The sequence below is a fragment of the Panthera uncia genome (assembly GCF_023721935.1).
Source record: "Panthera uncia isolate 11264 chromosome B2 unlocalized genomic scaffold, Puncia_PCG_1.0 HiC_scaffold_24, whole genome shotgun sequence".
Lineage (NCBI taxonomy): Eukaryota > Metazoa > Chordata > Mammalia > Carnivora > Felidae > Panthera > Panthera uncia.
The window spans coordinates 83,704,447-83,720,296 of NW_026057580.1; the positions used below are offsets into that span (position 1 = coordinate 83,704,447).

Here is a 15,850-nt window from a genome sequence, read left to right on the forward strand (position 1 = left end):
TTCCTTCCTTCTTTCCTTCCTTCCTTCCTTCCTTCCTTCCTTCCTTCTTTATTTTATATATTGGATTCAACTGTTCTCTCTTATTTTTTGTTTTGGATTATTTTTAGTTTGTATATTATCCACTTCTTATATGTCAATGATTTAAGGAGTCAATTGGCTTTATGAAGTTTTGTCATCTTGCCCACCAAAAATACGTACAGAAATGAAACAGCTGTATCTAGGGAGAATACCACCATAACCACTGGTTACTTTGGTATTTGGTACTATATTTCTAAAAATGAAAAGTTCTAAAACATTTCCTGATTTGAAGATTTAGGTATTATCCTTTTATTCATGACCATAGAAAATTACCACCTCATTCCCCTTACCCTCACTCCACAAAAATTCTTCCTACTTCTCACTTTCTCTGTACAATTGTTTAGTGATTTGGGTTAGGTCTGTGTTCGATGGTTACATTATTTTGACTATTAATTACTATTCACATCACATGTACTTAACTGATAGTATTTATTTTTTCTTGTTATCTTATTCCCTTTAGAGTTGATCCTTTTTCTATTGTACCCAACACTAATTACTTCAAATTGCCAAACCAAGGAAATTTCTTCTCAAAATGTTCAAAAGCATCCAGGATTATATCAATTTCTTCTTCTTGAAGAGGTTTCCTTCAGAACTGTTGACTTGCTCTACTCTGCCTAGGTGGTCAGATATGATTCTTAGGTCTCTGATAACTGTACTGGATTCCTTTTATCTCGTGTGTGTGTGTGTGTGTGTGTGTGTGTGTGTGTGTGTTGAATCACCCATTTCCAGTTTCCCACATCTATTTCCTGGATTACTTTGTTTGTTAGGACTTATACACCAATCAATTCAGAACTGTTGTTGTATGAGAAATGATTTGCATTGTTAAAATACTCTTATTCTATCATGAGTTTTGACTGAGGCTTAGGGCAATTACAGAGATCTAGGCTGGTAATACTTAAGATTTTTGAAAACATATCTCCATTAAATTTTAGCTTCACTTTTGCTGTTGAAAGTCTACAGTTTACTAGGTGTGTTGTCCTGTATTTTGTTTAGTTTTTTTCTACAAGAATGTAGCACAGTTGATAACTATTAGACCTCAATGTCATATACCAGTGTTTATTCTTCACATGTTTGAGATTCAGCTGGCAGGTCTGCTGATTTTTTCTGGGCTCAAATCATATTATTAGATTTTGATCAGCATCACAGGGATGAATGGAGAAGCTCTGCTCTGCTCCACGTGTCTCTCGTTCTCCAGCAGGCAAACTTGAGTGTTTCCCATAGTGATGGCAGAATGGCAAAAGAGAGAAACCAAATTGCGAAAACATATTGCAAAACTTATACTGTCAAGTTGATTAATATCTTATTGGCCAAATCAAATCCTTTGACTGAGCTGGAGTCAGAGAGTGATGCTTCTTTCCTCCCCACCTCCTCCCAATGTAGCAGAGAAGGAGCACTGGAAAAATATACCAAAAAACAGAGATGAAGAGTTTTGAAAAATTGGGGCCATGTTCACAATCTATTATACACTGGGGCACTTCCTTCAAATCTCATGTGTTACTTTTTTAGGCAAAAGAATATATTAGGGTTTTTATATACATGAAACAATACTGACCTCTGTATTGTCTACATATACTCAAAACTCTGTGGTCTTGAATCCTAAGATTGGCTGGTGCATGCATATCTGTATTTTAAATGAAAATGGGCCTTTTAAGGTGTATTTTAATTTTTTTACTTCACTACATCTTAACTGACTTCTTAGATAAATTGTCCAATAACACATTCAATTATATCATTTGAAAGGCTTCCACTTAATTTCACTTCTGCTTATATGCCTCTGTGTCTTGAATTGGTACCCTCACCTCCTTCCTAGTGTTTCTGACTCCTGTGCAGTTTATTTAATCCACTGTTCCTAGGGCCTTGTGGCCACTGCTCAAAATCCTTATGAATTTACACTTGTTTTTATCCTTATTTCACAGTCAGGTATCATGTGAGTAAAAGTAGTCACCTGCAAATCCAAACCAAGATCTTCTTTCACCAAGGATGCACTGAACCCACTCTTCTACTTTTGGGTGTTGGAGACAGAGAGGAGCCCATGAGCATGGGAGCCACATACAGGAAGTTTTCTCCTCTGGGTTATGTTATGGTTTACCGAACATTGACAAACATAATGCAAGCATTATCTATTTAATGATCCTTACATATGTGCTGTGGAAACAGAGAAATTAGAAAATAGTTTAATGGGAAAATAGCTTTCAAATAAATGAATGAAATGGTGCTTTGGGACTACACAGGAGGAGGAAACTTTGTGAAGGAGGTGAAATCTAATGTGATTTGAAAGAGAATGTAGGTGTAGACAGGTGTAGACAACAAAGCAAGGAATAGACAGGGGGAATGATTCTGTTAAAAGAACAAAGTTCAAGTTGTTCACTATACTTAGACAGCTATTGAGGACGGGAGACTTGAGTTAAAACTATTTACTACCCTCTTAACTTTTCTACTGTAATAATGTGTTCCCCAATTAGGTGAGAGCTTTTGGCTTCCTAGCATACTTTCTCCAGTAGGAGAAAAATCCATGTATTTAGAAAATCAGACGTCACCTTTTCTAGGATGCTCAATGTTCCAGGGGCCTCCTCATTTCAGGAAATCAATAGTGTTGCAAAAGAATCTCAGTCTAGCAAACTTTTTATTTTTATCTGCACATTTCTAAAGAGTATTACTTAGTCATGATCTAACATCTATCTGATCATTATATGGTATTCAATTATAAGTGTAAAGTGTGGTTAAAAGAGATAAAAATTCAAAATAAAATATAAACAATTGATGAAATGGTCCTTTGCAAGTTCAAAATTTTAATTACCTATATTCATATCTTCAAAGGTAGCAGCTCAAAACATCACATTCTAAATTTTTTATGTTTATTTATATGAGAGAGAGAGAGAGAGAGAGAGAGAAAACGAGCAGGGGAGGGGCAGAGAGAGACAGAGACAGACTCTGAAGCAGGCTCCAGGCTTTGAGCTGTCAGTACAGAGTCTGATGTGGGGCTCGAACTCACAAGCCGTGAGATCATGACCTGAACTGAAGTTGGATGCTTAACTAACTGAGCCACCCAGGTGCCCCAAGTCATCACATTCTAAAACTAAGAACTACATTATCAGTTTATTGGCAGAAGATGATCTTTAGTCAAATTATGGAAAGAGCACTGACTGATTAATGGATAAAGAAGATGTGGCATGCACACACACACACACACACACACACATACAACGGAATATTAGTCATAAAAAAGAATGAAATCTTGCCACTTACAAAAACACGGATGGAGCTACAACATATTATGCTAAACAAAATAAGACAGTCAAAGAAAGACAAATACCATATGATTTCACTCATGTGTGGAGTTTAAGAAACAAAACAGGTGAACATAGGGGAAGGGGAAAAAAAGAGAGGGAAGCAAACCATAAGAGACTCCTAAGTATGGAGAACAAACTGAGGGTTGCTGGAGAAGAGGTGGGTGGGAGCTGGGCTAAATGGATGATGGGTATTAAGGGCGGCACTTGTGATGAGCACTGGGTGTTATATGTGAGTGATGAATCACTAAATTCTACTCCTGAAACCAATATTACTATATGTTAACTAATCAGAATTTAGATAAAAACTTAAAACCAGAAAAAAAAAACAATGAAGCTGAAATTCTGAGTGGACTAATTATAATTGTACATGTTCCCACTTGTCTCTTAGGCTGGAGTATTATTCTAAACCAGAAGCAGACTTTGGCAGAAATTGGTGTGTGGCTGTGGAATACTTGGCTGCATCTCTCTTTCCTACAACTTTGATTATTACACATGAATTCCAGAAAGGCCTGCCACCACGGATGCTTGTTAACGGGGATAGAGCCCCTTTCATCAGCGACTTTACTGACTTTCAAAACGCTGTCCTGCTTGTTCTAAGTTTTCTTCCCAGATTGGATAACTCTTCAGGTAAGGCCCTTAAAAACAAAAGCTTGAAGAAAACTACTATTTTCATTGAATAAAGGAAGATATAATGATTTTATCAGATATAAAGGTCGTTATAACACATACTCTTAAAGAAAGTCACGATTACCTATGGGTGTCCATTCCACACTTTTTGGTCCTTCTAATCAAGGACTGTCTTTTCTTACGCATCTTTATTGACTCATAAGGCCACCAGGCTACTTCAAGTCCACTTTTCATCTACAAACTGAGATACATTCCTTTGCTGCTGTTGTGATAGTATTCCCTTTTTAAAACCCTTATATGTTGGTCTTTTTTATTTTTATTTTTAATTTTTTTAATGTTCATCTATTTTTGAGAGAGAGAGACAGAGAGACAGAGCACGAGCGGTGGGGGGGGGCACAAAGAGAGGGAGACACAGAATATGAAGCAGACTCTAGGCTCTGAGCTGTCAGCACAGAGCCTGTCACGGGGCTCGAACTCACAAGCCATGAGATCATGACTTGAGTCATGTCCTAAGTCGGACACTTAACCGACTGAGCCAAGTCAGATGCTTAACCAATTTAGTCACCCAGGCGCCCCTGGTCTTTTCTTTCTTTCTTTCTTTCTTTCTTTCTTTCTTTCTTTCTTTCTTTCTTTTGAAATATTTTTAAAAGTTTATTTATTTACTTTTGAGAGAGAGAGAGAGAGAGAGAGAGAGAGAACGAGAACAAACGGGGGAGGGACAAGGAGAGAGGGAGACACAGAATGCGAAGCAGGCTCCAGGCTCTGAGCTGTCAGCACAGAGCCCAATGCAGGGCTGCAACCCACCAGCCATGAGATCATGACCTGAGCTGAAGTCGGACTCCCAACCCATCCTCCTATATACTGAAATCTATACTCTAGATAAGTCTGAAATCTAGCGTCAGCCCTTTGCTTTCTTGTTGGGTGTGTTGACTGACTCAATATTAATCAACTCTGAAGATTTCAAAGTAGCCCAATTTCCTCACTAGTTTAAATAGAAAAAAAAAGAAAAAAAGCTATCCCTGGGTCTTGAGACTTTATAATAGGTTAGCTCTAGCCAGCTGAGAAACATGAACCAAATGCTCTCACCCACCAATCAAGTAACATGCTCCATCTCCGTGGAAACGAGAAAAAGATGTTTCTGAGAATAGCTCTTCATGGAAATTAAGCATTATCCTCCCTCCCATCCCCAAAGAGTGTAGGAAGAAAATAGAGGTAGACCTGGGACCAAGTACTCGGGACACTTTCAAACTACTACCTCTCATATGTTAACAGATATAACTTGAAATATTTCTTCTCTTCAAAAATTGTGTTTAAAATGCTAACTTATTTTTTCTCTATTTAAAAAGCATTTTAATTGCTGTGACTTTTACTAATTTATTTTAAAGTGTGTACAATATATTTAAACTTAAAAAGTCTAAGTGTATCAACACATTAAATAAAAATAAAAGTCATCTTTTTCACCACTTCATTTATATCTCTTGGCCCTTTGCCCAATTTTCAGAGGTGGTGCAAATTTCTGGAATTCATTTATATATAAAACAATATGAATAAATAAAACTTGTGCTGTTTGCACAAATGAAATCAAACTGCTCTGCCCTACCCTTTTTTTTTTTAAGTTTTTTAAGAGAGAGAGAGAGAGAGTGGGAAAGGCAGCAAAATAGGGGGAGGGAGGGAGAGAGAGAGAGAGAGAGAGAGAGAGAGAGAGAGAGAGAATCCCAAGCAGGCTCCTCGCTGTCTGTATGGAGCCCCATGAGGGGCTTGAACTCAAGAGCCCTGAGATTATGACCTGAGCCAAAATCAAGGGTCGGAAGCTTAACTGAATGAGCCACCCAGGTGCCCCTGCACTATATTTTTTTACTTAAAAATTTTCTTGAAGCTCTTTTGATATCAGGACATATTGATCCAAACATTCTGTTTAAAGGATATGTAATGTTTCATTTAATTAATTAACTATAATTCTAGGCTTTATTTTCTGTTATAAGCTATTGACAATAAGGCAACCATGGCATGATACGTATATTTTTCTTGGTATAATTTATGATTTTACCAATAAATTTGTAGAGAGAAAATGAACTAAAATCAATGAGTCATATATTGTTCAGTGGCACTTAAAATAATTTTCAGGAGTTTACATTTTTGTCACAAAACTGAATAACATTTCTTGTTTTCTCTAACCCATTGTCTTATAGCAATTTCTATAACTTATGTTAGCTTGTTATGTAGAAAATGCTACTTCACTGTTGCAAAGTTCAACTCTTAACATGTTTGTGTACTTTTCCTAGTTTTCTGATTATTTACATTTCTTATTGATTTTTATATGAAGAGTTGGTCAATAAATTATAAATTTGAAAACTTCATGTGTGTGCTTATCATATAATGAGCATATAATTTTTATATGCAAAAATACGTAGAATTTTCCTTAAAATAAACATTTCAATAATTGGGCATAAACTTAAATTTACATGTAATAATTTTATATATTTTCCAGGTTTGTTGTCATTGACTGGATGGAAATTTTTAATGAAGACACAGGATGCAAGAAAGGAAGTTCTAGAGCTTTTTGAAATAATTCTTGAAATCTTTAATCGAAAATTTTGGTATATTCCTAATATTTAATTAATGAACTAAAAATGAACAATTCTAATTTGTTGAGAAACAGTAATTTCAAAATTTTAATGTGATCATAACCATACAGTTTTCTTATTTCTGATATTTTTGATTTGTGCTCCTTTGTTAGGATTTTATCTATGAATTCTAACTTTAAATGTAAATTAATGCAGGGCACTTGGGTAGCTCAGTCGGTTAAGCGTCTGACTTCTGACTTCGGCTCAGGTCATGATCTCACAGTCTGTGAGTTCGAGCCCCGCATCGGGCTTTGTGCTGACAGCTCAGAGCCTGGAGCCTGTTTCAGATTCTGTCTCCCTCTCTCTCTGCCACTCCCCCACTTGCGCTCTGTCTCCCTCTGTCTCAAAAATAAATCAACATTAAAAATAAATAAAATAATTTAAATTAATGCTATGATGATTGTGCTCAATTAATAATTCTTGATTTTTAAATTTATCAATACTTAAAATATTTTGGCTGTAAAGAAAATTATATTAAGGAATCATAAATCACTGTGAATCAATAAACAGACATTAAATTTATATGCCTCTTTTGTTTTTATCCTATGTAACCCAATTTCATGAAATTTAGAGCAATATGTCTTGCTGATTTATGACCAAAATCCAGAATATTTTAAAATTAAATACCGACAGTCAGCTAAAATTTTTAAAACTCATTAAACGGAACTGGCAGAATATGTACCCGGTTTGTCATTTTTGTGTGTGTATTTTCACTTACTACAATTTGATAGCAATTACACATTAAGTTTCCCCTCCTTTGATCCTCACTTGATAATGATTGCTTAAGGGTCAAGTTTGTCCCTGTTGCTCTCTTCTAGGAGAGACACTACTCTGGTCGGGAGGGGGTGACTTCCGGTGGCTTCCAGGGCTATACGGAAGCTTGCATGTGTAGGTTTCCTAGGGCCTCATCCACACACTAAATCCACCCTCTGACTGCGGCAAATAGAAACGCTTATTACCTTTGATCTCTTTCTGATGTAAGTAATGTCCACATCATGACTGGAGGGATCTTTTCCATTATAAGTCAGATCATGTTTCTCCTCTGCTCAAGCTTGAAATTGCTTGCTGCCTCTCCCAGAGCAAAACCCACATGTGGCTCACACAGCCCAGCCCGCAGGATCTGGATTCCTCACTCCCTCTGCTCAGCTCTCCTTCCACTCTCCCTTTTCATACCTGCCTCCTTGCTCTTCCTCAGACGCTACAAGCACACCCATGACTTACGATTTTTGAAGCATTGTTTCCCTTCTGTAAAGAACGTTCTTCCCCCAAATCACTGCCTGCTTCACCTCTACACTTCCTGCTGGTCTTTTTCCGATGTTAGAATAGTCTCAGACTTCTTTGTATAACTTTATGCCCACTCAACAATCTCTATTTTTTTTTAATCCTGCTTAATTTTTTTCTTCCTATCACTCATCTCCACCCATCAAATGTTGTATTAGTTTCTTTGTTTCTTGTCTGCCTTCCTATGCTGGTGTGGGAGCTCCATGATAGAAGAGCTTCATTTTCTATACTGCTGCATCCCTGGGACCCAGGAGAGCAGTTTTAGTAAGCACTCAAATATAGTGTGATTTGGATGAATAAATGAAAAAAAAATAATGGTTTAAAAAATAAGAAGGAATTGGTGGAGGTTTCAAGTGCCAAAACAGAGTTTTGTTTTAATATGAAAGCCACAGGCGTATACTATGGATACTTGAAGGAAAGGGTAGAAATTACCTGACAGTCAAAGAGCATAATAAATTTCAGGAAGACAAAATCAGAATAAGCCAGGAACTGCTGCTATCCAATCTGATCACTGGGATGTAGTTTAGGAAAATAGTTATGAAAATAAAGAAAAAGTAGTAAAACCAAATGTGACAAAAAGTAAATTGGCTGCATTAACATGGGTGGAGGAACGTAGCATTTCATAGACACTCTTAATACTGTGATCTTTTGAGAAGTAGAAGGCATTGCGGCCATTCCCACAGAGGGAGAAGTTAGGAAGTCAAGCTTTTTTGCATTAAGTGACACTGCTGTTTGGGGGGGGGTGTGGGGAGGGTCATGTCTCCAGGGTAAGCAGGGTTGCGATATTCTTGGATTGGGGACACCAGGGGAAACCTGCAGACCTGCAATAGCCCCCACAATAGGTGAATGAATAGAAAATTTTTCAGTAATAAAAAACTGTCCTTTCCAAACCATGTTTTTATTTTTTATGTTCTATATTGTTCCTACACATATCATCTGTGTAATTTGATCTGTATACTGATTAGTAAAGGAATGATTCCATACTGTTCCAAATTAGCTTAGGGTATGTTTCTTCTGTGTCTAAAGGTGGCATAAAACTAATAAATGAGTCCCCAGTTTCTGTCTGGCCCTATGCCCCAGTCATGTCCCCATTTTAGGATTCTGCTTTGATAGGCAACACATTGGTATAGTGAAATCTCAAGATCCTACATTATGTCCATTGAGACAAAAGAAGGAGGGAGAGAGGGAGAACCACAGGAAGAGATCTTCTGAATTGGGTTATTGCTCTAGGATTTCGTACTAGAACCAAGGGTCCTGAAATCCCTTTAGTCTTGAATTTCTGAGTGTACATATCTGGGCAATGTTATGTTTAATTAATTGGTGTTCAGGGATTGAATCAGGACCTTTATAAATTAATAAAGTGAAGTCATACCACTCACCTAATGTCTAAAACTAATGAAATTACAGGTGGCAGAATGTTTGGAGTGCTTAGCCTTGCAGGCTTAGGAATGAAATGACACACCCATTTGTAAAGTGCTTGGCATTTCTGGGGGTCATGTATCCCTTCAACAATCAAACTCGTCCTAACGAACCATAAGCTTTGACCATATTAAGTCCTTGTTTTATCTTCTGGGTTGTCTTTTGCTATTACACCCACATACTGTGAGGATTAAACCCGAACAGATTATGGGGTAACAATTTAAACTTCTTGGCTACGCTTAGGACAGAACGAGTGATCATCTGGATTAGTAAGGATTCCTTTGGTTAAAGTGACAAAATTCCAAATCAAACAAGCCGGGGCAAAAAGCGAGCTTCGTGGAGGGACACCTTGTTGTCAAATGTGATTAAAGAAATGTTGTTAATCAATTCTTGGGACAGAAACACTGCCAGGACTCCCTGTCCTAGCCTCTTGTTTCTTCTTCTCTGTTTTTCAGTTTCATTTTTTGTTTCCAATTAGAGACTCTGGCTTCTTGCTCTGCTTTCTGTTGCTGCCCCTTCTCCCAGGAGGTGCTGGCTGGCTTTTCCTAATTCTAATTTGAAAAAAAGCCCACGGAAGGACACTGAGTTACTCTTTTTAGGTCATGGGCCTACCCTTGGTGTATTCAGCCAAGGCAAAGAGGCCACCATGCTATGACTGACCCAGCCTGAGGCTGGAGCCTAATCCTGAATGAGTTAATATCACAGGAAGTGGGGGGGGGGGGGGCTTGGGGATAGGATCTGAAATAACATAACCACTCCCATTCAAACCATGTGGCCTAATTGGAAAGGGAGGCAGCTCTATCAAGGAGGAGAATGTTGACGATAAAGTGCTGGCAAATGAACTATGTGACTACAGCCTGTGTGTGGAGACATTTCAAGGAAAATGAGAAGGCCTTACTCTTTCTCTAAAATTGATGTCCTATATGTTTGGCTTTTTGAGATTCCATACTAGGGATCCATGCATTTCTTTGATTAAAGGCAGTGTCCATAGTAAAAACAAACAAACAAACAACTATTCTTGGAGGAATGTGCAGCTACTCATAGTGTCCTGCCTAAGAGTTATCCTCTTCCACCCATTTTCCTCACAGACAGAACCGGCCTCTCTCCATAGGAACTGAAGACGTCCCTGAACCTATCACCATTTTGGTACATGGTAGGCACTTAATAAATGTGAATGGAGATTGAATGCATAAAGAGCCCAAGCACAGCACACTGAGAAGCTGTGGACCTGGAGGTTAATGTCATGCAGATAGTAGTTCAAGTTTCGGTTCTGATCTTGGGAAAGTTAAAATGTAGAAAATATACACATATACTCACATTTTATATATAAGTATCTGGTAGAGTGTCTGGAAAAGAATAATAACTAACCTACAAAGTGTCAAGCACTTTTCTAAATGCTGACATCTATTTGCTCACCTAAACATCGCAACAACTCTTCTGAGCTAGGTAGGTACACTAATTATTTGCATTTCACAGATGAGAAAACTGAGGACAGGGAGGGTAAGTGACTTGTCTAAGGTCACTCAGCTAATAGGACACCATTTGACCAGTGTTTATGGAAGTGATTAAATAAATATTGATTTGACTTGAAATCATTAAGATGCCATTTGTACAGAACCTAAAACAGTGAACAGAAAAAAAGAGAGAGAATATATTATATTAAGGTTATATTGTGCCATCTAGTAATAATCAAGAGAATGTTATTGTACATATTTCATCCTATGTAATAACTAAGGATGTTTTATTTTGCTTCATGCAGTCTTTAAACAGGCCTCATAGGGGCGCCTGGGTGGCGCAGTCGGTTAAGCGTCCGACTTCAGCCAGGTCACGATCTCGCGGTCCGTGAGTTCGAGCCCCGTGTCAGGCTCTGGGCTGATGGCTCGGAGCCTGGAGCCTGTTTCCGATTCTGTGTCTCCCTCTCTCTCTGCCCCTCCCCCGTTCATGCTCTGTCTCTCTGTCCCAAAAATAAATAAAAAACGTTGAAAAAAAAAATTTAAAAAATAAAAAAAATAAAAAAAAAATAAATAAACAGGCCTCATAAATTGGCAATATATTTATAATTACAAATTTACATATTTTATGGGACCGGTAAGAAAATAGCCCACATTTAAAGGGTCATTCCAATTAATATTCAAAAAACCAGGTTTTCAGTGCTGATGTTGATAATAACTTTAAAATTTAACAAATACTGGTACACATTCTCTTGCAGAAAATAGGCATTCTATTCTCAGATGCAGTATAAAATGAGCCAGATTTCAAGGTCTGCAACAGTTTTGTTGGTCTGTGAGCCTTCTTTCTGGGAAATAAATAGTTGCTACTAAGGATAAAGTAAAAAGAAGATAAGTGGTTGGTGCCCTTCCCGAGGATGTGCCCACATATCCCACAGCACACTAGAACTGCTCTGCAGTTTGCATGCAGCTAGATTAAGAGAGAGGGAGCTAGAGGGCACAGAGCTGGCCAGTCAACCTGGTTCTGAATCCACCTGTCCACTCTGGTCCCACCAAACATTTTGCTACCGTGCGGCCCTACTGTTCTCTTTTGTAATTGTGTAATTTCTAACAGCAGGATAATAGCATTTATCATTTCTACACAGTGCAGCACAATTTTAATGTGATATCAGACAGCTTCATATAAAAAAATGTTTGATTTGAGTATTTTTATTTATTTGTTTATTTATTTTATTTTTTATTTTTTTAAATTTACATCCAAATTAGTTAGCATATAGTGCAACAATGATTTCAGGAGTAGATTCCTTAGTGCCCCTTACCCATTTAGCCCACCTGCCCTCCCACAACCCCTCCAGTAACGCTCAGTTTGTTCCCCATATTTGTGAGTCTCTTCTGTTTTGTCCCCCTCCCTGTTTTTATATTATTTTTGTTTCCCTTCCCTTATGTTCATCTGTTTTGTCTCTTAAAGTCCTCATATGAGGGAAGTCATGTGATTTTTGTCTTTCTCTGACTGACTAATTTCACTTAGCATAATACCCTCCACTTCCATCCACGTAGTTGCAAACGGCAAGATTTCATTCTTTTTGATTGCTGAGTAATACTCCATTGTGTATATATATATATACCACATCTTCTTTATCCATTCATCCATCAATGGGCATTTGGGCTCTTTCCATACTTTGGCTATTGTTGATAGTGCTGCTATAAACATGGGGATGCATGTGTCCCTTCAAAACAGCACACCTGTATCCCTTGGATAAATGCCTAGTAGTGCAATTGCTGGGTCGTAGGGTAGTTCTATTTTTAGTTTTTTGAGGAACCTCCATACTGTTTTCCAGAGTGGCTGCACCAGTTTGCATTCCCATGATTTGAGTATTTTTAAACATTATATCTAGCTCAACACCGTAGGATGATTTTTAGTAGCAACTTACATTTATATTGCAGAAATAATATTTCATAATGTATGTGATCAATAAATTTGTCCCTGGAGCCATAGACATTTTCCCAGAGCTTTTACATCTAGAGAATTCATCATACCATGCTCCAGAAGCCTGGAATCTATCTAATATTCATACATTTCCAGTTATTTGATGAGGTCTTTCAAATCTTGATATTGTTAGTAGGGAGAAAAAGAAAACATGAGAAAGCCAATGCCTTGTACATAATGTTCTTTCTCCTTGAGATAATGATACTTTATGATATGTGGACATATAATTTTATCCTGCCACAGGTGAAAAAGAGGTGCTACTAGCTTGTTCAAAGTAGTCTAATTATCAATTTCTGTATTAAATACCTGCACAGGTAAACTAAGAGCTAATGAATGCAACTGATTGAGTGGCAACATTTAAAAGTTGAGACATTTTGAATATCAATCTCATTTTTGTCCAAGGAAAGTTGAGTTTTTTTGCAAAGAGGCTTTAAAGTTCTGGGGCCTTAGGACAGAGCTGCCCTCTTTCTCCCCATCAGCCCTTCCACTCACTTCAGTGCGACCATGTTTTGCTGTAGAGAGTCGGTCTCTGACCCCGGGAGGTTTCACCATCCTAATGCCAGCAGTGCCTGTTGGGAATGTTGGTCAGCTTGTAATAGATTGGATTATTTCTATGCTGCATGTGTAAGATTGGTTACTTCTACACCACTTCTCTTGGGCAGATGGTTGGAAACTGTCCATATGCAACTGCAGAAGTAAATTCAATAGAACTCAGTACAGATGCTGAAGTATATTCATTGCCTTCAAAAAGGCTAGTGGCTCTTCAGTTAAGATCCATTTTTATTAAGTACAAATTAAAGCCATTCTGTGAAAAAGCTGCTTTCCTGGGTGAAAAGTAGTAACTGTGCCAAAGTTATTGTTCTTTCAAGCAGTCATTCATATCACTGTAATGATCTACATTTCACATTGGCAAGACTCCCTTCTGATACCTGCTTACATCTTTGGTGCAAAAAAACTGTTCAAAATAAAATAGAGAGCCTTAACTGGGAAGAAATGGAAAAAAGCCCATGCATTCCTGAAATAGATGATTTTGAGTTTTGTATCTATATTCCTGGAGGAAGTATCACAAAAAACTCTATACTGAAGGTTGTTTTAAAGAAATCCCAGATGCGGTTCTGTTGAAATTTGTTTCAGAAGAAGACAATATCCTAGATGCATTAATTCTTCAGTATCTTAGTGAATGGCTTCACATAATCAAACCACGTTTACAGTGTGATGACCCTACAGCATCTATCCTGTGGTGGAAAATGCCAAGTTTGTGGAGATTTCTCTTTAGAAGTGGTCTTCACCCTAGCTTTTCTGATCTGTTTTCAATTGTATACCTAATGTCCCAAGACACTTAATATCAACACAACACAACATATAGTTACACAACTATATAGAAAGTTATATTCTCTAAGGACGTGTTAGGAAATAAATCTTTACTTTTCACAGAAACTCTCAAAGAAAACGGATTAACAAAAGGTTGTTTTGCCATGCCCCTATACACAACAAATGTAAGTTTTTGTACAATAAAATATTTCCTAAGTAAGAAAAAGGAGGGGGCCTTAAAATAGAAAATATATACATGTATGACCGATATGTTTTTGACTTGATATAATGTGTGGATGATAATGTCTTTTATTAAATAAATCTGTAATATCGCAGAATCACCCGGTATCCTTGTGGTTGCTTAAAAATGTACCATCTTTTTTTTTTAGAAAGAGAGAGAGCGTGAGTGGAGAAGAAGGGTAGAGGGAGAGAGAAACAGAAAAAGAGAGACAGAGAGAGAGAAAGAAAGAATCTTAAGCAGGCTCCACGCTCAATGCTGAATCTGATGTGGGACTCCATCCCTTGACCCCAGGATCATGACTTGAGCCAAAATCAAGAGTTGGACATCAACTGACCGAGCCACCAGGTGCCCCTAAAAATGTACCATCTTAATAAAAATTTTAAAAATATTTCCTTGAGATATAAAAAGTAGCAGCTCCTGTAATATCTTCATTTCTACCCTGTTACCTCCTTGAACAGAAATCTGGAGGTGACCAAGAAATCATCTGAGATTTATCAGAAATCAATATTCATACATACACACTCAGTCAGGGCTCAACATCTTCAAAAGCCCAAAAGAGTGGCATTTGGTCATATTCTTCTGATTGGGGAAAATACACTGGAGAGCTTTTCTGTATCCAAGCAAGATGTAAAATTCATGATCATCCTCTGGGAATGGTCCATATCCTTACACTAAAATGAAGTGAGCACCATTATTTATGAATACTTCATGGCAAGACATGATTTAGCCTGCTCTTGGCAGTGACCAGGAACAGTTCTGAAATTATTTAGGAACACTAGAGACAAGTCAGTTCAGCTGTGGCTGTGTAGGAGCTAAGCAGGTGTATTCAAGGGCTCAGGAGTGTCTGGTCATGTCTACCATACTGTTGGGGTTTTCCTCCACACTCTGTTACAAAAGAATTGTCCTTGCCTGGGTCAGCTGTGCCTGGCCATGTCTCTTACCTGAGCTTAAGATTTAGAAACACAACTGCCTCTGACTCCTCCCCGTGAAGACCAATATTTGAAAGGAAAGATTGATTGGGTCTATTGATGACACTGATGAGACCTGGGGCTTTAGCTGAGTTGGGTTTATGATAGAACCACATAGGCTTCTTTCCCCAGAGTGTCTGTAGGATTATTTGAAGCAGGGAGTTGGGGCAGGGAGAAGATGTGTTCTATTACATCTTAATGTTATCTTAATGCACATCTTACAGGCAGTGTGGTGTTGGTGTCACCTCTGTGTAAGACCATCCCAAATGAGTAGACTTTCCTGGTGGGTGCCTTTAGGTGAGGGTCCTGATACTAATGAAAGATCCCCTGTGGCTCTTTGAATGGGAAACATCACATAACTGCCTTGTTTTCCACATCCATTTCCCACATTTTCCTCAATACTATGTTTCCTATTGGAAGCCCACAGGACTTCCACCTTCAGGAAAACTTGGAAACTATACTTTTGTAAACATCTGCCGTAATTCCTGCAGGCACAAACATTTCTATCCCACCCTACTCTCACCTGGGTCTTTTCTTCCACATTAAGTTCCTGGAATCCTTTCTAACTCTGTCTTC

The 15,850-nt window shown here is 37.9% G+C and overlaps 1 protein-coding gene and 1 pseudogene across 1 annotated transcript in view; both read left to right on the forward strand.

Moving 5' to 3' along the window:
- The window catches only part of CB2H6orf58 (chromosome B2 C6orf58 homolog), a 14,084-nt gene extending 7,473 nt beyond the window's left edge, over window positions 1-6,611 (forward strand). The window contains exons 5-6 of the mRNA XM_049652969.1: window positions 3,757-3,995; window positions 6,484-6,611. Of these exons, the coding sequence (XP_049508926.1) occupies window positions 3,757-3,995; window positions 6,484-6,611 (367 nt within the window). The remainder of the gene's footprint in view (window positions 1-3,756; window positions 3,996-6,483) is intronic.
- A 1,492-nt stretch (window positions 6,612-8,103) lies between these two features.
- LOC125939138 (proteasome assembly chaperone 2-like) lies at window positions 8,104-14,097 on the forward strand (annotated as a pseudogene).
- The last annotated feature ends 1,753 nt before the right edge of the window (window positions 14,098-15,850 follow it).